Below are 27386 nucleotides of genomic sequence, written 5' to 3'. Positions count from 1 at the left end.
GCACAGCTACATTGCCTATGGTTTTTAAAAGTATGTTTCTGTAAAGCAGCTAAAATAAGCTCTGAAACATGAGAAAATGGTCTGCCCCATACAGAAATACTACAGTTAGTAAAACAGTAGTAGTACTACAATAAAGAAGAAATAATCCACAATAAAGACAGGGTTTAGATATATATTTAGAAACAAACATAGGCACCAAATTTTAAAAAATTGGCCAATGTGGATATACACAAATAAAATCACAGGGATTTTCAACAGACCCTTTTAAAATGAGCATATTACCAGGCACCAAATATTAAGTAATGAAAAGCATAACTGAGCATATTTACTTACTGTTGTAGTGTGAAGAGCAGTTTCTTGGTTCTGTTTTCTGGAGGAAAAAAGCAGCATTGTAGTAATTTGGTAGTTTAAAGCATTAAGTGACAATGTATTTTTTTTCTGAATACTTGAAATAAATTGCTCATATGGATTAGTTTCTGTTTGTAGGACACAGACTACAATACTTTCAATGTCAATGGAATGCAACAAGCCTTTCTAGAAAAGATCAAGGAAGGAAGGTGATGCATATATGTTCATTCCCATTGACATGAGGAAGAACTGTAGAGAGAGATATTTACAACAGCCAACCAAAGATAAATGGTCTTTTTCCTTCCCTGAGCATATTTATTGCTGCATTTGCAGTACACATGAACTAAGAGGAGGAGTGGAAATATGAAATGGGATGGGGATTATATAATATAAATTCAAGATTAGAGGGTAAATAAAAGATTCTGGCCTGGTTTTCAGAGGTGCTGAATCCCTGCAAATCCTGCTGATCTCACTGGGATTTTTGAGTGCTCAGCACGTCTCAAAATCAAGCCAATAAATAACTAGAGCCCTCTTGCTATGTTTCTTGGGTAGATTCTTGTTTAGATACCTAGTGCTCTGCAGCAAATTTTTGTTTTAAGGTTATTTAAACCTTCACATTTAAAATATGGTGCTTTGTTAATAAATAAAGAACATCAGAAACATAAATCCTATAAAATTAGTGTGTGGGGGAGGAAAATGAATGGGAAGTACTATATGTAAAAAACAGAATAATGGAGAATTGTTTTTTAAATTTTGACTAGAAATCTACCACAAGATGATTAAATATAAATCTAACCTTTTTTGGAAAGCATCAGCGGATGCACTTGCCACACCAGTGCCATAGTTAAAGGATGAATGGAACTCAATGGGCATGCTCAAGCGGCAATATATCATGTCTGCATTGCTGTTCTGTGTGCCAAATGTCTTGTGGGTCACTTTTAAGCAAGGTGAGCTGTCAAGGGTTCCATCGATTCTTGTTATCTAAAAATCATAAAAAATAATATCAAATTCATTTATAAAACTGAGAAGCACGTTATGGAAATTTTGTATTAATTAATGCTGAATTCAACTGACGAAGAATTAACTTATAATGAACAGGTTGCTGTTTAAACTGTTTCATCCTCACATGACAAAATCAAGTCAAATATCCAGTAGAGAAAAATCCAAGAAAGACAATTATTATTTGTATTGTTAATCTCTTACACTCATAATTCAAAAGGTTTTTTAGATTCTCCTTTAATTTTAATATAGCATCCCAATGACTTCTATCTTGGTGTATGGGCAAGGTGACAGAACAGGCCCTCAACATAAAAAGGCAGGTAAAAAAGGAAAAGTTAGAAAATATAAATTTGGATTCCAAAATAGTTCTAAATAATCCACTGCTGGCATGCTTTGAGTACCTAAATGACTGTAGTGCACCAGTATGAATGAGTAATGCATACATAAAGAACAATAATGAACATCCACATGGGGTGACAACACTACCATAAATGAAGTGGGAGACAGACAAGGAGATCATCTGGTATTAGCCAACATGGACTTGGTTAAGGCAATCCTAGGATGCATCAGGTGAGATATTTCCAATAGCAATAGAGAAGTGTTACCACCATTATACATGGCAGTAGTGCAATTCTCATCTCCCATGTTTAAGAAAGATGAGTTCAAACTGAAACAGGTGCAGAGAAGAGCTAGTAGGATTATCAGAGGACTGGAGATCCTCATAGACTTTAAGGTCAGAAGGGACCATTATGATCATCTAGTCTGACCTCCTGCACAATGCAGGCCACAGAATCTCACCCATCCACTTCTATAACAAACCCCTAGCCTATGTCTGACTTATTGAAGTCCCCAAATTGAGGTTTGAAGACCTCAAGCTGCAGAGAATCCTCCAGCAAGTGACCCGTGCCCCATGCTGCAGAGGAAGGCAAAAAACCTCCAGGGCCTCTGCCAATCTGCCCTGGAGGAAAATTCCTTCCCGACCCCAAATATGGCGATCAGTTAAACCCTGAGCATGTGGGCAAGACTCACCAGCCAGCACCCAGGAAAGAATTCTCTGTAGTAACTCAGATCCCAACCCATCTAACATCCCATCACAGACCACTTATGAAAGGAGATTTAAGGATCTTAGTTTGCTCAGATTAACAAAACAAAGGATGAAGGGAGATATGATTGCTCTCTACAAATACATAAGAGAGATAAACACAGGGAGGAGGAGTATAATTTAAGTTAAGGGCCAATGTTGGCACAAGAACAAATGGACATAAATTAGCTATCAAGCTATCAATATCAAGTTTAGGCTTGAAATTAGATGAAGGTCTCTAACGATTGGAGAGCAAAATTCTGGAATTGCCTTCCAAGGAAAGTAGTGGTGGGGGTGGCCAAAAAACGTAACTTGTTTTGAGCTTGATAATTCACGTAGGGGATGGTATGATGAGATTGCCTACAATAGTGATCAACGGCTTGATGTCTAGTTGGCAGCCGATATCAAGCAGAGTGCCCCAGGGGTCGGTTCTGGGGCCGGTTTTGTTCAACATCTTAATTAATTATCTGGATGATGGGATTAATTGCACCCTCAGCAAATTCGCAGATGACACTAAGCTGGGGGGAGAGGTAGATATACTGGAGGGTAGGGATAGGGTCCAGAGCGACCCAGACAAATTGGAGGATTGGGCCAAAAGAAATCTGATGAGGTTCAACAAAGATAAGTGCAGAGTCCTGCACTTAGGAAGGAAGAATCCCATACACTGCTACAGGCTGGGGACCGACTGGCTAAGCAGCAGTTCTGCAGAAAAGGACCTGGAGATTACAGTGGACGAGAAGCTGGATACAAGTCAGCAGTGTGCCCTTGTTGTCAAGAAGACTAACGGCATATTGGGCTGCATTAGTAGGAGCATTGCTAGCAGATCAAGGGAAGTGATTATTCCCCTTTATTCGGCACTGGTGAGGCCACACCTGGAGTATTGCATCCAGTTTTCATCCCCCCATTACAGAAGGGATGTGGACAAATTGGAGAGAGTCCAGCAGAGGACAACAAAAAATGATTAGGGGGCTGGGGCACATGATTTATGAGGAGAGGCTTGAGGGAACTGGGGTTGTTTAGTCTACAGAAGAGAAGAATGAGGTGGGATTTGATAGCTGCTTTCAACTACCTGCAAGGGGGTTTCCAAAGAGGATGGAGCTAGGCTGTTCTCAGTGGTGTCAGATGACAGAACAAGAAGTAATGGTGTTAAGTTGCAGCAGGGGAAATCTAGGTTGGATATTAGGAAACATTATTTCACTAGGAGGGTGGTGAAGCACTGGAATGGGTTACCTAGGGAGGTGATAGAATCTCTATCCTTAGAGGTTTTTAAGGCCCGGCTTGACAAAGCCTTGGCTGGGATGATTTAGTTGGTGTTGATCCTGCTTTGAGCAGGGGGCTGGACTAGATGACCTCCTGAGGTCTCTTCCAACCCTAATATTCTATTATTCTAGTCTATGATAATAGCATATGACCCATCCGTGACTGCTATTAGCAAATATCTCCTATGGCCAGAGATGAGACCCTAAATGGGGAGGGATCTGAGTAACAACAGAGAATTCTTTCCCAGAAGTGTGGTTGGTAGGTCTTGCCCACATGCTCAGGGTCTGATCACCATATTTTGGTTTGTGAAGGAAGTATCCCCTAGGTAAGATTGGCAGAGACTCTGGGGCGTTTTTGCCTTCCTCTGCAGTGTGGGGCACGGGTCACTTGCTGGTTTGAACTAGAATAAATGGTGGCTTCTCTGTAACTTGAAGTATTTACATCAAGATTTGAGGACTTCAGTAACTCAGCCAGAGGTTAGGGGCCTATTATAGAAGTGAGTGGGTGAGGTTCTGAAGCCTGAGATCTATAGGAGATCAGACTACACCATGATGGTCCCTTTTGGCCTTAAAGTCTATGAGTAATAGCTTTATATATTACCTGATGACAGTAAGCATTAGTGAGGATTTAGAGTCTTGGCATGACTAAATCAACTGTTTAGAAACAGGTGTCTTCTTAACATGCAATGTTACCTCAATATGAGCATGATTTTTTGGCACGTTGACAAAAGTTGGTAAGCGTTTGCTAAACCACATAGCAACATCTCGGTTCATGTTGACAGCAAAAGGTTCAAAACCCTCTTGAAGGCCGCACATTGTATAATACTTGAAGGTGCTGGCATTCATTCCAAGGTTCATACGGCCAATCTGAGACAGACCCAGTGAGCAAATTGGGACTAAACCTAAATAAATGATATTACAGAAAACAAAACACAATTTATCTAGAGAACACAAGCATTTATTTTGGATTCTATCCAATGTAAGTTTAACCTCAGTTCATATAAGAATTAAGAAAGGTTAACATTCAGATACATGAACATGGCTGAAATTCATCTCTGTCATGAGGGCCCATGCAAAGCCACATCATTTCACTTATCCTCCCTTTCAAGGACTTCAGTGGGGCACAATTGCTGCATAGGACTTTGTCTGAGACCTCTGCACCAGGATGAGTTTCATCCTTAATACCACATTTATGTAAACAATCAGACAGTTATATCTGAAACAAACATGGAAACACATGAACTTCAGAGGCGGATTTACAGTAAAACACAGGGTGCTCTGGCACGGGCCCCTCAAATGACAGGGGGCCCCAGGGCCAGGCAGCTGCAGGGGTAGAAACTTGGTCCCGCCGGCTCCTGCTGCAGGCTCCGCACTCACTGGCAGCCAAGCTCCCCTCTTCCCCGCCTCCTCCCCTGAATGGGGCCACAACATGCTCAGAGTAGGAGGCAGAGAAGAGGCAGGGGCAGGGCCTTGGGGAAGGGGGTGAAATCAGGGCAGGGCGGAGCAAAGGTGGGGCTCCCACACTCTCCCTACACATATCCCCTCCAGCCCCCTGCCGTGAACCACTCAGGGCAGGGGGCTGGGAGCACACCCACGACCCAACCACCTGCCCCGACTCCTGCAGCCCCTCACATCCCCATCCCCACCCTGAGCACCAAATGGGAGCTCCTGCACACCCCATTCCCACCTGCACCCCTCACACCAAATGGGAGCTGCCCCAGGTAAGCGCTCCACACCCCAACCCTGAGCCCCCTCCCACACCCTAACTCCTGGCAGACCCTCAACCCCCAGCCCGCTCCAGCACCCTAACTTCCTCCCAGACCCTGCACCCCCTTCACATACACACAGCCACCTGCCCTCCCTGACTCCTGCACCCTCCTCACACACTCCAAGCCCTGATTCCTGCACCCCTCTCACACACCCACAGCCCCCTGCCCTCCCTAACTCCTGCACCCTCCACAGCCCCAGCCCCCTGCCCACCCTTACTCCTACACCCTCTCCCACATCCCACCTGCACCCCTCGCACCAAACAGTAGCTGCCCCAGGTAAGCGCTCCACACCCCAACCCCAGCCCTGAGCCCCCTCCCACACCCTAACTCCTGGCCAGACCCTGCACCCCAACCCTCAGCCTGCTCCTGCACCCTAACTTCCTCCCAGACCCTGCACCCCCAGCCCTGATTTCCCTCCTGCACTCTAAGTCTTGGCCAGACCCCGCACCCCAACATTTTTTAAGCATTCTTATCCAAAGCACTTTACAATAGTTAGCTAACAGTACAAACAATATTTGGAAAGATCATTAAGTGGTCCACCGAGACCCTCAGCAATTTTCAAGTGGTCTGTGGAAAAATAAGTTAGACTACAAAAACAAGGTACCTCACTTTATTTTCATTTACTTCCTATTACTTATAGGAGGAGGATGGAGAAAAAAGAATAAAAAATTGAGGTGGGGGAAGATAAGAGAGAATGTTCTTTTTCTTGGCTGGGTCCCAAGGAGGAGCCCCAAAAATGAAGCTGAGGACACTAACTCTAAATGCATCACTGCTGAACTTGAAGAGGTGGCTTAGGCTATGTCTACAAAGGAAGACCCATGGGGGCTTAGGATTTGTCTACTGCAAAGGAAGACCCATGGTGCCAAATCTGAGAGTCAGGCTCACAGGGCTCAGGCTGCAGGGCTAAAAATAGCAGTGTAGATGTTCTTGCTTACGCTGGAGCCTGGACTCTGAAACCCAGGATGGAGGTTGGATCTCAGAGCCCAGGCTCCAGACTGAGTGGGAACATCTACACTGCTATTTTTAACCCCACAGCCTAAGCCCCGTGAGCTCAAGTCAATTGACCCGGGCTCTAAGACTCAGTTGCCACAGGATTTTTTTTTTAAGCATAAACATACATTTTGGGGTCTAATCATCAGGTTTGAAAAACCCAAGTTTGCTTGAACCAGTCATTCAAATACAGGAAAGATCAACTCAGCTTTTAATCATTCTGAAGCAAATAAAACATAGGTTCATACAGCTTACTAAATGGAGATATTTAAGATGCAATATTAGTACTCAAGGCCACATCTGCTCAGTCTGGACATTAAAAATCCCACATCATTTTCTGTAAGAAATTTAGGTCTCACTGGGTGTCCTTGGCCAAAAATTCCCTTCACCCCGATGTGTGGTAGTTGGTTGCCTAGCTCCCACATCTATGCCCATGTGTGTTTTATTGTCTTGTAAAGTATTCTGAGTGCCCATTCTTCAGGATGGAAAACTTATATACATAAAATTACCACTCACACATCCAAACTTATTTTAGGGAAAAAATCAGCATGAATTTCTATGTGAACAAAAATACAAACTGAATTCAAATGCGTATCAAATATGCAAGGGAATACAATTATCTACACAGCCAAAAAGCAACACAAAGGGCTGGGCCACTAACTTTTTCAAAATCCAAAATAAGAATAGCTGGACTTGATATTTTTCTTAAGAATTTTTTTGTTAAAGGCCTTTCACCCTTTCTCCTTAGGGTTCCAACTTGCTTCTGGTGCACTCGGAGTCAGGCTGAAGACCAATGGGAACTCACCCAGGAACTCAACTCCCTATGCATTAGCAGAGCTTTGATTCCCTTCATGGTCCTAAGTCCTACAGCACTTTTCTTGTGGACCTTAAAAACTCCATAGGAGCATGTAAACTTTAAAAGAATCATGGTTCCCCAAATTAGCAACCTGCCATCTGCTGAGTTTATCAAGCCCATGAGATTCAGAGCCCATGGATCTGGGGAACATATAAATATGAGAAGATCTGTGTGCTCCTACAAAGCTTCTAATGTGCACAGGAGTGCTGTGGTGCTAATGCCGGTCTTAAAAAGGTCTCCATAATGCTTCATAATGCACTTGTTCATATTATTATCACAGCAGTGCCCAAAGGTCCCATGGCTTCCTTGTGCGAGGCACTATACAAGTACATAGGAAGACATGGCTTGTTCCCCCAAAGAGTTTACTGAAAACAAGATATAAGAAGCAAGTGTAACAAACAATAGAAGTGAAATGGGGAGGGAAAATTAAGGTAACAATAATAAAAGGGATATACTTCCATAGGCTAATAAAATGCAATTTGATGGCTCTGGATTATATACATTTTTTAAATATAATTATCATTTTAAAAAATACCCTATGAAACCATAACCCACATGTTCCCTCTACAGAGAAAGTTACCCAGATGTGGAGTACAAGAGGGCAGAATGTCCATTCACCAAAGCAGGTTCCACTGTATCCAAGTTCACTATTAGAAATTGCACTGTACAGTAAATACCTAACATAGCTGGCTATTTTAGGTATCAATTTAGTTTTCAGTATATTTAGAATGTATATAAGAGAATATATGTGGTTTTATTTTCTCTCCAGAAACATTTTTAAAAACTAAGCTTGCTTTAAATAACCAATATTCTGATCTACATATAAACCTTATTATTCTTAACAGATCAAAGCCCCAATTAAATTTGTTTGCCTTTTAAAATATTGTATTCATAACTGTTAGTAGAATGGAACAAAATGAAAGCTCAAGTTATCAGGAAATTTGGAAAAAGGAGATAAGAAACAGTATAATACTAAGAGCCTTTTGTAACCTTTGGGTGGGCTAGAGTTCACTTCATTGCCCTTCTCTAGTGCCTAAAAAAACCCAGCTCCCATAGAAAAATATCTGGAGACCCAGAATTCAATCTCTAAGGATTTTCAACAAGGATTGCATAGGGTCAACCTCCCCACATTCAAGTCCCAAAAAGAGCTAAAGAAATGAATTTAATTAAATAACTTTATAATATCTTAGGATGTAAAATTATTTTTTTAACATAACATGGCTATTTCATACGCCACAGACATTATCTTCACATTTATACATAAAACATAAATAAAGAAAACAAATTACAATCTGAACAGTTCAGTCCCCACAGAAACACAATGAGAAGAAACTGAGTTCCCAAAAGCTTAGGTTGAGTTCACTTGAGTCTCAGTCACAGTCTTTGATCACCAAATCTACTCCCTCTGCTGAGTTAAAAAAAGCCACCCAGACAAAAAAACTTCCCTCCACTTGCTGGTAGGAAGCTTCTGTTGGACTCCATGGAGACTCTTCCTCTTCCTCTGCTGAAATCACTGCTAGCCAGCCAAAAACTGATTAACCAACCACTCAGTTAAGTATGCAGATTAAAAAAAACCCTGCTGCAAAATGCTTCAGAGTTAGGGACAACAGCCTGCTTTCTGCTCCTGGCCTCAGCCTCTCCCAACTCATACAGAGCACGTGGCCCTTTGTAAAGCAGCTGCCCTGACTGCTTGCCCTCATGGAATCTGACCCCAGCAACAGAGAACCTACTGGAGCATACCCCAAGCTACCACACCCAATTCCAGAAGCTTCCGGATGTGGAATGCTTAATTTGCCTAGAAACAATGACCCAGAGACAACTCACGCCTACCTCCCCTGCCCATGAGTCTCTTAAAGAGATATCTCCCTATTATGCACATGCGTTACACTGTTGGCTGGCTTTGTAAATCCTTGAGAAAAATGGTTTATTATTGAAATATCAGGCTTACAAGTTCAGGCCTACAAGGCTTTATGCTACATTTTGTAGATACTCATACCCATATTTAGGTCTGATTTTTAAAATATACAATATGTGTTCTTGGTAAGTTATATATAGACACATATTGAGATCCTAAACCTGCAAACACTCAGACACTTGAGAAACTTTACTCACATGAGTAGTCCCATTAAAATCTACATAGACATTTTCCCAATATTGTCATTTCTGATGACCGAATGTTTTCTGTCTCAACATATCTGTATTTGTGTCATTTTAATAGCAATTTCTTTAGAAATAGGCTGCTGACTATTTCATCTCTTCAAGAACAGAGAACATTTGGGGAACCACAACTGAAAACTTTCTCTCCCATTCCAGCAGCAGAAATACTACAGCCATGGAGTCAGAATGAGAGCTAAGGCGAAGGCTGCTGGTGGCTCTCTCATCTACTAGAGAGTTTCTTCTGGTGGGAAGAAAGGGGACAGGTGGTTTTGGTGGCTTTTACTCCAAACTCTGGCAGCACTGATCCTCAGTGGGAAGTTGCTGACACACACACTCCCCGCCCCGGGTCAATCTATGACTAATATTAGGTAGGTGTGAGGAAATTCAAATAACAGTTACCTCACTCTCACTGATCAATAACTAGTTAAAAAACAGGAAACAAAGGGTAAGAATAAATGGCCTATTTTCAGAATGGAGAGAGATAAATAGCATGTTCCCCAGGGACCTGTACTGGGCTCAGTGCTGTTCAACACATTCATAAATTATCTGGAAAAAGGGGTAAACAGCGACGTGGCAAAGTTTACAGGTGATTACTCAAGATAGTTAAGTCCAAAGCCAACTGCTAAGAGTTACAAATGTATCTCACAAAACTGGATGACTGGGCAACAAAATGGCAAATGAAATTCAATGTTGATAAATGCAAAGGCCTAAATTAGCTATTACCATTCATGAAAGACATCTTGGAGTCATTGTGGATAATTTTCTGAAAACATCCACTCAATGTGCAGTGGCAGTCAAAAACGCTAACAGAATGTTAGGAACCATGAAGAAAGGGATAGATAAGAAGACACTACATAATAACTATATAAACAGAAAATGCACTCACACCTTGAGATCCTGTTGGATGTAAGATGTTAATAATGACTATCATAATTCATTATTACTTTTTAAATACAGTTTTGTAAATGAGCTCACCATGAGCAGTGTTTGTGGAAAACTACTCACATAATCTGCCTCTTCATGACCAGCTGCCTAACTAATGTGCATTGGTGGTTCAAAGAACGATAACAGATGTAGTCTGTACTAGTAGACAGCCATCTTACAACACATTTTATCAGGCTGATGTGTGAGACTGCCTGAAGGCTTGTTTCAGAGGTACTAGAAATTGTTAAAAGCATTGATGGGAATATTAGACAAGAACAGAGTGGCAGCCTGGGAAACTGAGAACTAAAGGGGACCAAAACTGGTTAAGTTTGTAGCAGTCAGTGATAAAATAACAGGAAGCTAAAAGTTCCCAAAGGGAATTCCAGCAACAGATGAGAAAGAAAGAGAGGGTTTGAAGAGGAGGCACTTTAATATATATACATACACACACACACTGCAGATGTCATGACTACTCTGAGACCAGACTAGTCTGGATTTAAAAATAAATAAATGGAGGATATTAAAGTCTGTAAATGTTACAGAATTAACTGCTGTATCTTTCAGTCAGGCTGTCTAGGGAAATAATCATACTCTTAACACTCCCGCTACCCACAAAAATGAGTGATAAATTTTGTAAGTAAATGCAAACATCAAGTGCACTTCATCATCCCAAAAAACTCAGGCCAATTGTACTGAACGTTCCTATGTGAAGGGGCAGGAGGCCCCCAAAAGCCCAGGAAGAGGTTTACAATAATGGAGTGTAGGATCATAGAGCCAATCAGCTCCCTTCCGCCTGCAGTTGGCCAGAGGGAGGAGAAGAGACCCAGCTCTGCATTCTGAGGCATGCACTCTGCTTCTCTCCCTTTTTTCTGGGCTCTCTCTCCCACTGCTGGTCCAATCAATATCCCCATCCGGTGAGACCATGGGAGAAGGGGTGGGCACTTTAAGAATTTCAAAATAGTTTTCTGTGTTTTACTTATGATATCCCTTCTCAATAATCCTCTTCAGCCATAAGCAGCAAGATGCTCTCTCTGCTACCCCTGCCAGCTTTGTTCTCAGATGCCAGGATTGACATTTGGCTTTGGGATGTTAGGATTGGATCAGGCAGGAAACAGGGAAAGGAAACAAGTGGCTGGTGTCCAGCAGGGAGAAAGACTAAAGGGGTTGCAACACCCTTTGTTTGGGGTCCTTCCCAAATGGGGAGCCCGACCAACTGCCCATTCCTCCTGCTCCCCCAGGCAGCTGTGAATAGTTATATGGTGGAATCCCTGTAACTTCACACTGGATCCAGTGAAATGCCTGCTTTATGAGAGACAAGGTGAGTGAGGTAATATCTTTTATTGGGTCAACTTCTAAATAAATAAATAAGGAAGTACATACATACATACAAGATATTATCTCACCCATCTTCAACACAGCTACAACTATGCTACACTGATTTATGAGAGACAGCCTGTGGGTACACAGCAGCCCTCCCCAGTGGTAAATTAATAAAGTGTGGCCTGCTGCTTAAATCCATCCCTTTGTCTGTCTTCATTCAACTGCATGTCCTGATCAATTAGGATTGGCTTAATGTCTATTCAAAATCAAAGCTATTTATAGTAGTGATCACAAACTGCAAACCAAAGCAGGCAATTAGTTAACAGAACAGTGTAAAGGTATTTTTTATGATAGAATATACCACAATGTTCACACCCAACATATTATTGTACTAATGTTTGTACGAAGTACGCCTTGTGAGGTATTATTTAAAAACTCATAATTTGCTGATCAATATTATCATGGCAAAATGCACATAGCAGTGTTATATGTGAAATTATAAACATAAGCTGAGACTATCACTAAAAGTGTGTTTTTTAGATAAATCTGTGGAGTGGCCAAACCAGTTCCTCAGAGACAAAGAGAAGGCTGACAAGGCTGATGGACCATTACCTGCTAAGTGGCCATTCTTGGCAGGAAACGAGCAGGGACACAAATCTACATTTTCGCTAAAAAAAACCCACAAACCACCACAACCTGCAGAGAATATCCTTCCACATAGACTCTTGGTCTCCTGGGTCTCAGCTGGAAATGTTTGTCAAAAGGGAGACTGAAAGTATAAAAAAAAGAGGGACAAACACCCCAAGTCACCTCTCTCTTTCTCCCTGCCTGCCCATCACATTCTCTGCACCTGAAAAGACAAAGGAAGCAGCCGTTGCACTCTTGAGGAGGGATCCTGACCTGAGAGTTTGGTTAGAAATCTGCTGAAGCATGTGGTGAGAAAACTTTGCTTTGAATCTAATATAGTTTGTTAAGTTAGGCACTAGTAAGTGTTTTTTCTTTATTTTTCTTGTAACCATTTCTGACTTTTATGCCTCATTACTTGTACTCACTTAAAATCTCTCTCTTTGTAGTTAATAAACTTGTTTTATTGTTTTATCTAATCCAATGTGTTAAAGTTGAAGTGTCTGGGTAACTCCATTTGGGGTAACAAGTTGTATGCATATTATTCACTAAAAGGAATAACAGATTCAATATATTTGTACTGTCTAGGAGAAGGCTGGGCAGTACAGGAAATACATGTCTGGGAGAAAAACTGGGGCTGGGATTGTGTTGGAGGCACCCTGTGGCAATCTTTAAGGCTGGTAAGAGCAAAGGTATGGCTGGCTGGCTGCACCACACACGGATGTAGCTGGGAGTGACTTGCATACTGGAGGCTGTTTGTGAGCAGTCCAGGTTGGAGGCTACATCAGCAAGGCATTGTAAAGTGCACCCCAGGTCGCAGGGCAGCAGTGACACAGCTACTCATTGGCATGGATTGTACCTTGGTATGACACAATTTTAATTAGCTTAATATTATCTGTATTAACTCTCAGAAGGGTGAAACTAAAATCTGTTTCCTTACTGATATTTTACTTTCCTACATCATGCATATGCGATTTGATCAATATGCACAGACCTTCAGTAATGCACTTCTTGACCCCTCCCCCACCATACCTCTCTATATGGAAGCTGATCCTGAAAATCCTTACCACTATGGGTAGTCCTTATTCATGAATAATGGACCTAAGAACCACCACATTATAGGGACTTTACAGATATTTTTAAGCGCTCAAAGTCCATTGAGAGTCTAGCAAGCTGGACTATACATTGATCAACCTTATTTCACTTTTCAGTGAAAAACTAGAATGAAAACGTTAACATTAGTAATGTAATTTGATTGACAATAATCTTCATTGCTTAACATGAAAGTCATAGAGTCATTTTGGAAAATGTTTATCGACCATAAATCTTTGTAAAGAATTTAAAAGAACAAATTGAACATACGGTTGTCCCCAAAATTGCTTTCATTGTACAAGCCCTCACTTGCTACTAAAATGTGTAAGTCTAGTTCTCACTGTCATATAATAAAATATCAAAGTGGTTCAAGTTTATTTTTTCATGTGATATGCCCACTAACCCCTGATATGGGAGTACATTGTTTTCTTTAACATTTTATCTAATTAAGTTTAGTTATTTATCATTGCTGATTTGTAGTTGTTTGTTTTTACCATTATTCCTGGTGAAAAGGATGGTTCAGTACTGCAAGTTGTTTGAAACCCATTTTTCTATTTGCAGATTAGGGCTTGCAGAATCCTTTCACCACAGTGCCCTCTAAAGAATTAATTATCTTTGAATTCAAGTTCAGGCTTTACATTGCAACATAAGACTACTAGCTGATAACTGCCCTTGATCCTCAGGAAACACCAAAAGGACTAGGATTGGGCCATTCAAGCACAAGGAGGCAACACATTCATTTGGCCAACAAAAGACTAGATGGGCAATGGCACTGGATGCAACAGCAAGTAAGTTTCCTCATTGTCTCTCACTCAGGTGAAAGCTCAGAGATGCTCTGTCAGAGCTGGGGGCCAAGTATATGAGGAATCCCCAACCATGAAATGGGAAGAGGCAGATTCATCTGCAACAATACAATTTCAGACTTCTCAATTAATTTTAAATCTGTAGTACAACATAATTTTCTCCTAATTTTTCTTATACGCTTGCAGTGTAACTTTAAAAACAATAGGATTCAGCTTACCCTTTTCTATTTCAAAGTCAGCAAAGGCAAGTTCTGAACCTTTATTGGTTATAAGCAATTCCCCATTCAGAGTAAAGATCATGGACTTGTCATCTAAGTTTATCATACAACCAACAACATCTCCTGGTTGCCAGTTTCGTCCAAAGAATCCACTGCCTAGATGCCAACGCTGGCCCTGAAAAAGAACAGAGACTCAGAAATAAAAGTACAACACACCCAATTTGCTGCAAGAGAGATTCAAAGCAAAGGGGAAAAAAGAGAAGCCAGGACACATTGCCAATCAGTGGACCTATACTGCATATGATAATAGGTTCATAAAATTTTAAATAAGAAAATATATCTTAATAAATATGAATAATTTGTAAATCTAAGATATAGTATTAATGAAATAATTTCATCAGTGGTGGGACTCTACTCTTATTTCTTTGTTTTTATCTACTGCTTTTCATACAGAGATCTCAAAGACATTCATGAACATGAAAGAATTAAGCCCTACAACATGCCTTTGAGGTACTGTAGGCTAGTATCTTCCCTATTTTTATATGGGGACACTGAGGAACACAGACATTAAATAATTTTCATGTAGTGACACAGAACTCCTGTGAATATTAATGTGCTAAGCATCCTTTATGTTTGTTGTGAAGTGACATTTGCCTGAAAAGAACTGCCTTAGCTGAATAAATTGCATTTTATTCATTTTGACTTGAAACAGAGTCCTTTCCATGAATTACATGGAATCCAAGAAGATAAACATAACAGAAATCTGTCTCTGTAGAAGTAACCACAGTGTGTAGAATCAGAACATATAGAACAGGCTACACAGTGACACTGGAATGTAGCTCAGAGAGTGTAAACATTTACATGAATCTCAGAATTTACAAAGGGTCTGCTCAAGACACTGTCATTACAATGTCACTGTGTAGCCCAGGGATCGGCAACCTATGGCATGTGTGCCAACGGTGGCACACGAGCCGATTTTTGATGGCATGTGGCGGCGGGCTGAGTGGCTCAGCCCACTGCCGCTCTGGGGTTCCAGCTGCTGCCCTGTTGCCAGCTGGGGTCCCAGTCGCTGGCCCCACTCAGTGCCTGCTGCTGGCTTGGGGACCCCCAGGCCAGCAGCAGACTGAGTAGGATGGCGGCTGAGACCCCAGCTGGCAGGACCCGGCAGCTGGAATCCCAGAGTGGTGGCGGGCTGAGTGGAGCCGGCAGCAGGCTGAGCGGGGCCGGCAGCAGGCTGAGCGGCTCAGTCCGCTGCCAGTCTGGGGTGCCGGCAGCACTCAGCCTGCTGCCGGTCTGGGGTTCTGGCTGCTAGCCCCGCTCAGCCTCCTGCCGGCCTGGGTGAGCAGAACCCCAGACCGGCAGTGGGCTGAGCAGGGACAGCAGCCGGGATCCCAGCTGGCAGGAGCTGGCGGACGGAACCCCAGACCAGCAGCAGGCTGATCGTCTCAGCCCACTGCCGGTCTGGAGTCCCAGCCACTGGCCCCGCTCAGCCCAGACCGGCAGCGGGCTGAGCAGGGCCTGGGATCCTTGTCTGGGGTTCCAGCCACCAGCCCCACTCAGCCCGCTGCTGGTCTGGGGTCCAGCTGCTGGCCCTGCTCAGCCCGCTGCCGGTCTGGGGTTCTGCTCACCCAGGCTAGCAGGAGGCTGAGCAGGGCCAGCAGCTGGGACCCTGACTGGCCAGGGGCCAGCAGCCGGAACCCCAGACCGAGTGCTGCTGGCACTCCAGACTGGCAGCGGACTGAGCCACTCAGCCCCCTGCCGGCCCCGCTCAGCCCGCTGCCGGCTGAGTGAATGGAACCCCAGACCAGCAGGGCTGGTGGCTGGAACCCCAGACAAGGATCCCAAGCAAGGATCACATTAAATTGATAAGATCTGCATTTTAATTTTATTTTAAATGAAGCTTCTTAAATATTTTAAAAACCTTACTTACTTTAAATACAACAATAGTTTATTTATATAATATAGACATAGAGAGAGAGACCGTCTACAAATGTTAAAATGTATTACTGGCACGCGAAACCTTAAATTACAGTGAACTTGGCACACAACTTCTGAAAGGTTGCCGACCCTGGTGTAGCCTATTCACAACTACAAACAAACTCATTTAAATTAATTTTTGTAAAGAAATTTACTAACTCTGCTGCCTTCAAACACAAATGCTTGGTCATCAGCTCCCAATTCTATGTCCGGCCGGCAGCCTGGCCTTGCCCAGCCAACACGCATATCTCCACCCGTCACAGCTTCAAACTCAAAGTACCACTTTCCAGAAGTCACAGCATAAGACTGTTCTACTCTGAAGAAACGTATCTTGTCAATGCTGACTTTTTCCACAGTTTGGTCAGCTGTGAAAAAGAGAACAAAAAAAAATTAGAATGAAATATTAGAATTGAAAATGCCAATGTTTAAACTTTCCATCTGTCTCAGTTCTGAAAGAAATAATTATTTATTATGGACATGGCTGAGAATGGTACTAAATTTCTTCTTCATATTTATAATATGGATCTGGAGCACTCTCTTGTTTTGTTCTCTCTCATATGACATGATCTTTGTGTTTGTCGTACAGTTGTAGCTGGGTTGGTCCCAGGATATTAGAGAGACATAGTGGGTAAGGTAACATTTTATTGGACCAACTTCTGTTCATGAAAGAGACAAGCTTTCACAGTTACACAGAGCTCTTCTTCAGGTCTGGGTGTTTGTATTTTATGTTAAAAATTATTCCTATAGATTTATTTACAAATACATCTTTAAAACACAAAGACGTATACACACAAGCTTTATAAATTCTTCCTGTAAATATTAATAACAGAGAGACATCAAGCCATGATCAAGCTAAATGATCCACAATTTAGTACAGTATGAAAGCTATACTGGATTACAAATTCTAGTTCTACAACTGAATGATTGTGTAAGAAACTTTGGTGGGTAACATACATATTTCCCAAGGAACAGCCCCAAGCACAAAGCTGCATGGGAGTAGAGACTTCCTACATTTGAGCAAGACTGTTGTTGTAAATTGACCATAATTCTGTGGAGCACATTACTAAACCTTAGCTGATAGCTCCAGCTATGGGAATAATAGGCCTGCTCCTTCTCCCACTGAGTCAATAGAATTTTTGCAAAAGTTCCATTGACTTCAGCGTGCAGTATCAGGACCAATGATATATCTAGGAAACATAAAACTGATCTGCAACCCTCATAAGTAGTAATTTAGTGTATTTAGAGGGGTTTTTTTGTAATAAAAATATTTTAGATCAAGCAATAATAATATGATTAGTAAATGTAGATTAAAATAAATTAACCCATTCCACAATTTAAGGTAGAATCCTGCTTCCATTGAAGTAGATGGCAAAACTCCCACTGGACTTTAATGGAGACAGGATTGAGCCTTTAAAAAGCAGTCAGAGAGGACTTTGAAAGGAAATAAAAATTGGGCTTGTTTATAAAGCGTATAAGAAAAATTTTGATTTTTTGGTATGTTTTTTCCTGCTTTTGTTTTTACCCCATCACCCCACCCACATTAAACACATTGTGTTTTTATCCCCACCCATATTAAAATTCAGGCCCGGTCTAGGCTGGAAGACTCACTGATTACTGCCAAGCCAGGAAACGGTGGCATCACCAGAGCAAAGAGTGAAAGCGGAACATTTGAGAGCGTAAGGGTATTTTACACAGAATGTTTAACATTCTGGTTTTGTTTGTTAATGTTAATGTCTATTTAGTTTATGTAACTAACATTTTGGCTAAAGGAAACCTTTAAGATTCAACATCCTTCCCTTCAATTAAAGTTTTATGGCTTGCAATAAGTATCCCTTAGACCTCCTAGATATCCTATAGAGAAAATAGAGCCCAAATGTGACATTCCTTATAAGTCTAAAGTTAAAAAAAAAAGGGGGGGGGCAGGGGGCAGAAAAAAGTCTTTAAAAACAAAATATACACATCTATTTCCTTCTACATTACAAAGAAGCAAAAGAGCACACTTCCAGTGTTTTTGACTGCCTTAGCAGATCATGGAAGAATATAATTTTAAAACAATGACTTCTAAATGAAAAATCAGTAGTACTGCAGGTTTTACCAATCAAAAGCACATGGTGTAAGCCAAATAAGTCTAGGAAGTTCTGATTTTATATAATCAATCAATCATAAGGATTAAATATTTTCAATAAATTTGTTCCTTGTAATTATAGGTTAAAATAATTCACTTGAAAAAATATATTTACTGTGCCACAATACTGAAAAGTTATTATGCAAAACATTTTAGATATAAGCTACTTTCTCAAACAGTGATTTACATATTTTTCCTAACGTATTAAATAGTTCTGTGAAGGAGAGATTACTCACCTGGTGTAGTAACTGGATTTCTTCAAGATATGTCCCCCTATGGATGCTTCACTTCAGGTGTGAATGTGCCCCACTCATCTTTGTTCAAAGATTTTCAGTAGCAGTACCCATTTAGCCCATACAAACATTCCAGATATCCTTGTGCCCTGTACTGAAGCTATACAGAACTGTGCAGGTGAACCTCCCTCAATTCCTTCTCTACTGCAAAGTCACACAAGATGAAACTCTGAAGCAGAGGGGAAGGAGGGTGGGTGGTGGAGTGGGATACACATCTCAAAAAACTCTAGTTACTGCAGAAGGTGAATAACCTCTCTTTCTTTGAGTAGTGATCCTCTGGGTGCTCCACTTCAGGTGACTCCCGAGATGTATCCATGAAAGGAGGAGGAAGTTTTAAAATAGGATCTAACAATGAAGACAGAACTGCATTGCCAACCACATTGTCTGATCTGGAAGCGTGAACCATGGCATAGTGTTTGGAGAAGGTATGCGCTGAGGTCCAAGTTGTAGCTTTACAAATCTGTTCAACTGGAATATCTTTCAATAGTGCCATAGAAGTAGACTGGGATTCTGTAGAAAGGGCTTGTATGCTAGAAGGAGGTTGAATACTGACAGTACAATAACAAGAGATAATATATCCAGAGATACACCCTGAGAGTCTTTGAGTGAGAACTGTGGGTCCTTTGGTCTTTCTGCAAATGGAACAAACAGTCTGTGAGACTTTCTGAATGGTTTGGTTCTGTCCAGACAGAAAACTAGCACCCTTCTGACAGCCAAGATATGGAGGACCACTTCCTCCCTGGGCAGATGTGACTTTGGGAGGAAAAAAGGAAGGTGAATAACTTGACTAATCTATGGTGTCAAGTATCAGGAGGTAGCTGTGTTAGTCTGTATCCACAAAAACAACAAGGAGTCCAGTGCCACCGGACTCCTTGTTGTTTTTGATTAATATACAATTTGGAAGATACTGTAAGTAAAAATTTAGGAGGTGTCACAACAAAATTTTTCCTGAAGAATACTGTAAAGGGAAGATCTGCCATTAAAGCCCCTATTTCACTGACTCTGAGTGGAAGTGATGGTCACCAAGAAAGGAATCTTCATAGGCAGATGAAGTAGGGACAAGTTATTCAAAGGGAAGTTTCATAAGGCAATTAAGGTCAAGGTTTAAATCCCATATAGGGATTGGCTCTCTAATCTGCAGAATGATTCATCAGCCTCTGGATGAATCTTGCCATCATGGGGTTGGCAAACACTGAGAATCCCTCTAGAGAAGAGTGAAAGGCTGTGAACCTCAACAGAACTCATAGGATTAAAAAATGGTCAGGTCTTTCCAACAAGTAATCAAGAACCATAGAGAGGGAACAGGTGAAAAACTGTCGCTGGACACACCAGTGATGAAATCTCTTAGAATCATAGAATCTCATGGTTGGAAGGGACCTCAGGAGGTCATCTAGTCCAACCCCCTAGCTTTTTTAGGTAATTATTTTGCATAGATATCATCCTGCTGTTTAAGAATACCTGTTGTTCTTCTAATGCGCAGGAAGTCTCTATCCCTGCGAGCCATGAGGAGCCAGGCTTGGAGTCAAAGAATGTTCAGGCTGGGATGAAGAGTCCAACCAGAATTCCAGGATAGCAGATGAGGAATGGTCAGGTGGTGTAATGCTGGGCAGGAAGCCTGACAAATCAGGAAAGGGCATCATATTTTTCAACCAATTTGATGCAATTAGAATCAGTCTGGCTCTGTTCAGCTGCTTCAAGAGGAGAGGTCTGGATAGATATATATAGAGAAGGCTGTGTCTCCCAAGAGTAAGAAATGCATCTTGTAGAGAGTGATGATCCAGTCCTCCCCTCAAGCAGAATTTCTTGCATTTCTTTGTTAGCAGCCATTGCAGAAAAGTCCACCTCTGAGAACTTTCAGGTTAGAGATATGTGTCTAAGGGTACGTCTACACTACAAGACTATTTCGAATCTACTTAATTTGAATTTGTGGAATCGACCTTATGAAGTCGAATTTGTGTATCCACACTAAATACACTAATTCGACTGTCTGAGTCCACAGTAACGGGGCCAGCGTCGACTTTGGAAGCGTTGCACTGTGGGAAGCTATCCCACAGTTCCCGCACTCCCCGCTGCCCATTGGAATGCTGGGTAGAGCCCCCAATGCCTGCTGGGGGAAAAAATGTGTCGAGGGTGGTTTTGGGTAACTGTCATCATTGAACCGTCAATCACACCCTCCCTCCCTGAAAGCGCCGGCGGGAAATCTGTTCGCGCCCTTCTCTGGTCGGTTACAGCTCGGACGCCACAGCACTGCGAGCATGGAGCCCGCTGCGATCATCGCTGCACTTATGGCCGTTGTCAACTCCTCGCACCTTATCGTCCACCTCTTCCACAGTCAGCTGCTGAGAAATCGGGCGAGGAGGCTCCATCAGCGCGGTGAGGACAGGAAGTCACAGAATGGTGCAGACCTCTCACAAAGCAGGGTACGCCACGCAGTGGAGATCATGGTGGCAATGGGTCAAGTTCATGGTGTGGAACGGCGATTCTGGGCCCGGGAAACAAGCACGGACTGGTGGGACCGCATAGTGCTGCAGGTCTGGGATGAATCACAGTGGCTGCGAAACTTCAGGATGCGTAAGGGCACTTTCCTTGAACTCTGTGACTTGCTGTCCCCTGCCCTGAAGCGCCAGGACACCCGGATGCGAGCAGCCCTGACTGTGCAGAAGCGAGTGGCCATAGCCCTCTGGAAACTTGCAACGCCAGACAGCTACCGGTCAGTAGCGAACCACTTTGGCGTGGGCAAATCTACCGTAGGGCTTGCTGTGATTCAAGTAGCCCACGCAATCGTTGAGCAACTGCTCTCAAAGGTAGTGACCCTAGGAAACGTCCAGGTCGTCATAGATGGCTTCGCCGCGATGGGATTCCCAAACTGCGGTGGGGCTATAGATGGGACTCACATCCCTATCCTGGGACCGGCCCACCAGGCCAGCGAGTACATTAACCGAAAGGGCTACTTTTCAATGGTGCTGCAAGCACTGGTGGACCATAGGGGACGTTTTACCAACATCTACGTCGGGTGGGCGGGCAAGGTTCATGACGCGCGTGTGTTCAGGAACTCTGGTCTGTTTAAACGCCTCCAGGCAGGTACTTTCTTCCCGGACCACAAAATAATGGTTGGGGATGTGCAGATGCCTACAGTGATCCTCGGGGACCCAGCCTACCCGCTAATGCCCTGGCTCATGAAGCCCTATACAGGCGCCTTGGACAGTGAGAAGGAACTCTTCAACTACCAGCTGAGCAAGTGCAGAATGGTGGTGGAGTGTGCTTTTGGACGTCGCAAGGGGAGATGGAGGAGCTTACTGACTCGCTCGGACCTCAGCGAAAAAAATATCCCCGTTGTTATTGCTGCTTGCTGTGTGCTCCACAATCTCTGTGAGAGCAAGAGATTATGGCGGGATGGGAGGTTGAGGCCAATCGCCTGGCTGCTGATTACGCTCAGCCAGACAGCCGTGCCGATAGAAGATCCCAGCGGGAAGCGCTGTGCATCCGGGAGGCTTTGAAAGATAGGTTCCTCAGAGAGCAGGGTAACCTATGACTCTCCAGTTGATTTACAGAGAAGCTGAACCTGAGCCTGTTTCACTGACTGTTGACTTCGATCTGCGGTTACATACCCCGTTCTCCAGGTTTCCCCCCTTCCAACACACGTTTTAAAATAACTTTAATGGAACACTGATTATTAATAAAGTTTTCTTTAATTATGAATTCCTGTTCTAGGGTTGAAACATGGATGCGGACTGTGGTGGGTACGGTGTGCACTGATGTACAGACCGCTTCTACACTAGAGGAATGACAGGCTCCTGCTCCTACAGCGGTCTCTGGTGGGAGGACGGTTGCAGGTGGGTGTGCAGGAAGGGGTGGGTTTGCAGGAAGGGGTGAGGGGTGCCGTCTTTGGGACGGAGTTTGGATGCAGGCTCTGGGCTGGGGGTTGGGGCGTAGGAAGGGGTGAGGGGTGTGTGGGAAGGGTGAGTATGTGTCCGTGGATGAGGGCTCTTGCTGGGGCTCAGGGCATCGGAGAGGCTCGTGGCTAGGGGGGAAGGGCATGGTAAGGGCAGCCTGCCTTGCCATTTGTGGATGTCAGGCGCTAGGACCCTGGGGCAGCATACACCTCACAGACTGACCCGGGGCAGCATTCATCTCCCAGAATGACCCTGGTGCCTAGTGACTGCAGTCTGTGTGTGTCCTGCTGTTGATCCTGCCCCCAAGTCTGTACCCTGGTAATGGAGGCTGTCCTATGCAATTAAAAAACCCCTCCCCCCCCTTCACACAAAGTCTTCTGACAAGGAAAACGTGACGGAAACAGTGAATAACAACAAACTACTCTTAATACTCAACTACACAGTGGGGGGATGAAACTTGGATTTGGGACTGGGTGATCCAGGAAGGGAAGCACTTCTCATGCTTTAGGGAATGAGAGCTGTTTGGTACATAAGCGCTCTGCTGGGGTGGAGTGACAGTTTTCACGGCCCCTAGCGCCCCTCCTTCTTGTGATTTTTGGTGAGGGGGGGACAGGACTTTGTGGCGGGGGAAGGCGGTTGCAGATACAGTTCAGGGGGGCTCTCTGCTCCTGCCTGCGGTCCTGCAGAACATCTACAAGGCGCCGGAGCGTGTCCGTTTGCTCCCTCATTAGCCCAAGCAGCGTTTGAGTCGCCTGCTGGTCTTCCTGCCGCACCTGTCCTCCCGTTCGCGGTGTGAGCGCTGGTGCTGACATAGGGTCTCCCTCCACTGTCTCTGCTCGGCCGCCTCGGCTCTGGAGCAAGCCATCAGTTCCGAGAACATGTCATCCCTAGTCTTTTTCTTTCGCCGCCTAATCTGCGCCAGCCTCTGTGAGGGGGATGCCGGGGCAGTTCGTGAAAGAGCCGCAGCTGTGTGATGGGAAAAAGGAAGTGATTTCCTTGAAAAGATACATGTTTGCGAACACTGAACACAGTTTACTCAGTTTCTGTGAACAAGACCATACAGGGCACCTAGTCTCACGAGCTCTCAGGACAAGTTCGAGATTTCAGAATACGCTTTCATTGGCTGCGGTCTTGCACAGGAGATCGGACAAGCGGGGCGGTACAGCTGAATCCGTGTAGCAGCCAGGCCTGGTAAGCACTACACTATAGGCTGCTTAACAGTTAATGGATAGCTGTGCCCTCCCGCTGAAGGCAATCTGGAAAGCATAAAGTCTGACCCTGTTCCAGCCCCTCGCGGCTGTGCCCGGGAAAGATCACTGTATGCTTTTCCTCTGCGGCCTCCAACACGTGGCTGTTAAACGAAGGTCATTGCTATGCAAAGTAAAAGTCAAGCATTCACAATAGTAACAGTACACTAATTGCCCTAATTAGATGCAGCAGTCGCCGAACGAGATTACCCTGAGGCGAGTCACTCGGAGAGAGAGAAAGAGGATGCTGATAGAATCCCTGCACAGACCAGGACCGTATGCTGCCATGCTGGTGGAGGCAATGATTCCGCTGTACATTAGGATGGCCTGGCGCGGAAGAGTGTGCTTCCACGGAGCACCAAATAAGGCACCTCTCCCCAGGAACCTTCTGCGGAGACTTTTCGAGCTGCTCTCCGAGAGCTTCGTGGAAGTGTCCCAGGAGGATTTCTGTTCCATCCCTATATGTGTGGACCTTCTCTTTATATAGTTTTTTATGGAAAAGTTTTTATATAGTTTTTACATATTTTTTATTCCTGTTTTTTAAAAAATAAAGGTTTCCATGTTTATAGCACTTACCGACTGATCCTTCCCCTGATTCTGAGTCCGGGTTAACGGCCGGGGAGGGTTGGTAGGGGATCTCTGTGAGGGTGATGAAGAGATCCTGGCTGTCGGGGAAAGCAGTATTGTAAGCGCTGTCGCCTGCGTCGTCCTCCACAAACCCTTCCTCATCTTCCCCATCGGCGAACATCGCCGAGGAACTGCCCCTCGACACTATCCCATACTCAGAGTCCACGGTCACTGGTGGGGCAGTGGTGGCAGACCCACCTAGAATGGCATGCAGTGCCTCGTAGAAACGGCATGTCTGGGGCTGGGCTCCGGAGCGTCCGTTTGCCGCTCTGACTTTTTGGTAGCCTTGTCTCAGGTCCTTGATTTTCACGCGGCACTGTGTTGTATCCCGGCTGTATCCTCTGAGTGCCATGGCTTTGGAGACCTTCTCGTAGGTCTTTGCATTCCGTTTGTTGGAGCGCAGCTCCGAAAGCACAGACTCATCGCCCCACACAGCGATCAGATCCAGGACTTCCCGGTCTGTCCATGCTGGGGACCTCTTTCTATTCTGGGATTGCATGGACTCCTCTGCTGGAGAGCTCTGCATCGTTGCAGGTGCTGCTTATCTCGCCCCGATGTCCAACCAGGACATCAGATTCAAAGTGCCCAGAAAGGAAAAGGAATTCAAATTTTCCCGGGTCATTTCCTGTGTGGCTGGTCAGAGAATCCAAGCTTGGACTGCTGTCCAGAGCGTCAACAGAGTGGTGCACTGTGGGATAGCTCCCGGAGCTACTAAGTTCGATTTGCATCCACACCTAGCCTAATTCGAGATAGCCATGTCGAATTTAGCGCTACTCCCCTCGTCGGGGTGGAGTACCGAATTCGAACTAAAGAGCCCTCTAGGTCGAATTAAACGGCTTCCTGGTGTGGACGGTTGAGCGGTTAATTCGAATTAACGCTGCTAAATTCGATTTAAAGTCCTAGTGTAGACCAGGCCTAAGAGTGCAAGGGTAGAATTCCCATTCATTATCTTGTGAGAAGTGACTGCACAAATTGTCAGTCATGGTGTTCTGAATGCCTGGAAGGTAAAGGCTGAGATGAGGATGTTATTGGCTCTACTCCAGTTCCATATGTTGCTTTGACAAAATGAGGGAGGATCTCACCCTCCCTAGCGATTTATGTAAAACATGCAGGCTATGTTGTCCAACAAGATTTTTATAGATTGGCCCCTGACAAATAGAAAAAAAGTGTAGATAGGCATTCCTGACTGCTCTTAATTCCAAGCGGTTGATGCAGAGATAAGCCTCTTGGGCAAATCATTTGACCTGGATGCTGTGTGTGTCTAGGTGCAGTCCCCACTCCACAAGAGATGCATCCATAGTTATGGTGACACTTGCCTGTGGATTCAGAAAAGAGTTCAAGTCAATCAAAAGGGAGGTCTTCCCATGGTATTTTGGATCTTCATAGAAAAGATGTACAGAGGCAGCTGAGATGCTTGATGTATGACGACAGTGGTGATTGATTGAGCTGAAGGGTACACCTAGGGAGGAGTACACCTAGGGAGGCTTTCAATGAGGTCCTCGCTAAGAGGTGACCTTAGTCTATGATGGCCTTGAACTGGTCTTGATGTCTGTCAGGAAGGTGTGTGGTTGTACTTTGCCATCAGAGCCTGGTAATTTGTGATCCTGAATTCTGCAGAGTTGCAGAAGAGTAGCTCTTGTGAAATCAAGTCACTTTTGTCCTGACTATACAGTGTAGACTTTGCATGGTGCTGTCTGCCACACTCATTGACCACTTTCACAACTAAAGAAATTGGTTGTGGGTGGGAGAAAAAAACCTCTGAATTCTTAGGTAGAACATAGTACTTTTTGTCTGCCCATTTACACGTATGGGATGCCATAGCACGAGTTTGCCAGATTGTCTTGGGGGGTTCTAGTACAGCCTCATTTAATGGTAACACTACTTTTGTGGAAGCTGTCAAATGTAAGATGTCCAAAAGTTTAAGCTCCAACTTAGGCCTCCTCTAAAAGAATTTTGAGTGAATAAGTGATAAGCTTATTCTGTTCCTGAACGTGCTTGAAGTTGTCTGCCAAAATAGGTGATGCAAGCATTACAGCCTCATCTGGCCATGATGATTAGATATTTGTTTGTCCACTCTGGCCTTTTGCTCCTCAAAGTTTCCTCCTGATGCTCAGGCTACTGAGAAGGAAGGGATAGAACAGGTCATTATTATTTTTTATGCTCCCCATGGGAGTATCTCAGAGCTCTCAAGAATTATTGGCAATAAGCAGCCATAGGTCCCAGCCATAGGTCCCAATATGCCCACTGAGGGGGACCACAGGGTGGAAGAGGGGGCATCCACTGCTGATCAAACCAGTGAGATGGGGCACAAGATTGTTTCTTCCTTGGAAATTTCCTTTCTGGGTAGGTGATGGGTAGGTCCATATATGATACTGATTTCTTTAGCGCAAAGCACTTAGAATCTGTGCTGGAGAGATCATGTTTGGTCAGCACCAAGGACACTTTTGGTACTGAAGTATGCTTGGTTCCATTGATCCTGGAAGAACTGGAAGTCTTTGATGAGCTTCCAGTACCAGAAATCTTGGAGCCTCAATGATACTCCCTCTGTGACCTGACATCTTCAGAATGGTCAGTCTCTGAAGTGACTTAGATTTCTTTGAAGAAGGCTCTCTGGTTGTAGAGCTGGAACTCTTCCTCAGAGCCTTTTTTGTTGCCCTTCTCTCACAAAGATCCTAGTGAGCTGGATACAGAGGTGGATAGGGCACTAAGTGCACTCAAAGGCCGTGCTATGGAGGGGGTCCTCTGAGCCCAGATCTAGGCTGGTCTGAGGGCTTGCCCCATCAT

The 27386-nt window shown here is 44.0% G+C and overlaps 1 protein-coding gene across 1 annotated transcript in view; it reads right to left on the bottom strand.

Annotated features, from left to right (window-relative positions):
• Positions 1–27386, bottom strand: part of RYR3 (ryanodine receptor 3) — a 642559-nt gene that overhangs the window by 346030 nt on the left and 269143 nt on the right. Inside the window, 5 exon segments of the mRNA XM_045013234.1 lie at positions 334–370; positions 1145–1329; positions 4381–4589; positions 14441–14615; positions 16577–16782. Of these exon segments, the coding sequence (XP_044869169.1) occupies positions 334–370; positions 1145–1329; positions 4381–4589; positions 14441–14615; positions 16577–16782 (812 nt within the window).

The sequence above is a fragment of the Mauremys mutica genome, chromosome 4 (genome assembly GCF_020497125.1).
Source record: "Mauremys mutica isolate MM-2020 ecotype Southern chromosome 4, ASM2049712v1, whole genome shotgun sequence".
Lineage (NCBI taxonomy): Eukaryota > Metazoa > Chordata > Testudines > Geoemydidae > Mauremys > Mauremys mutica.
The sequence above is the reverse complement of the archived record's forward strand: the minus strand, read 5'-3'. Positions and strand labels throughout refer to the sequence as shown.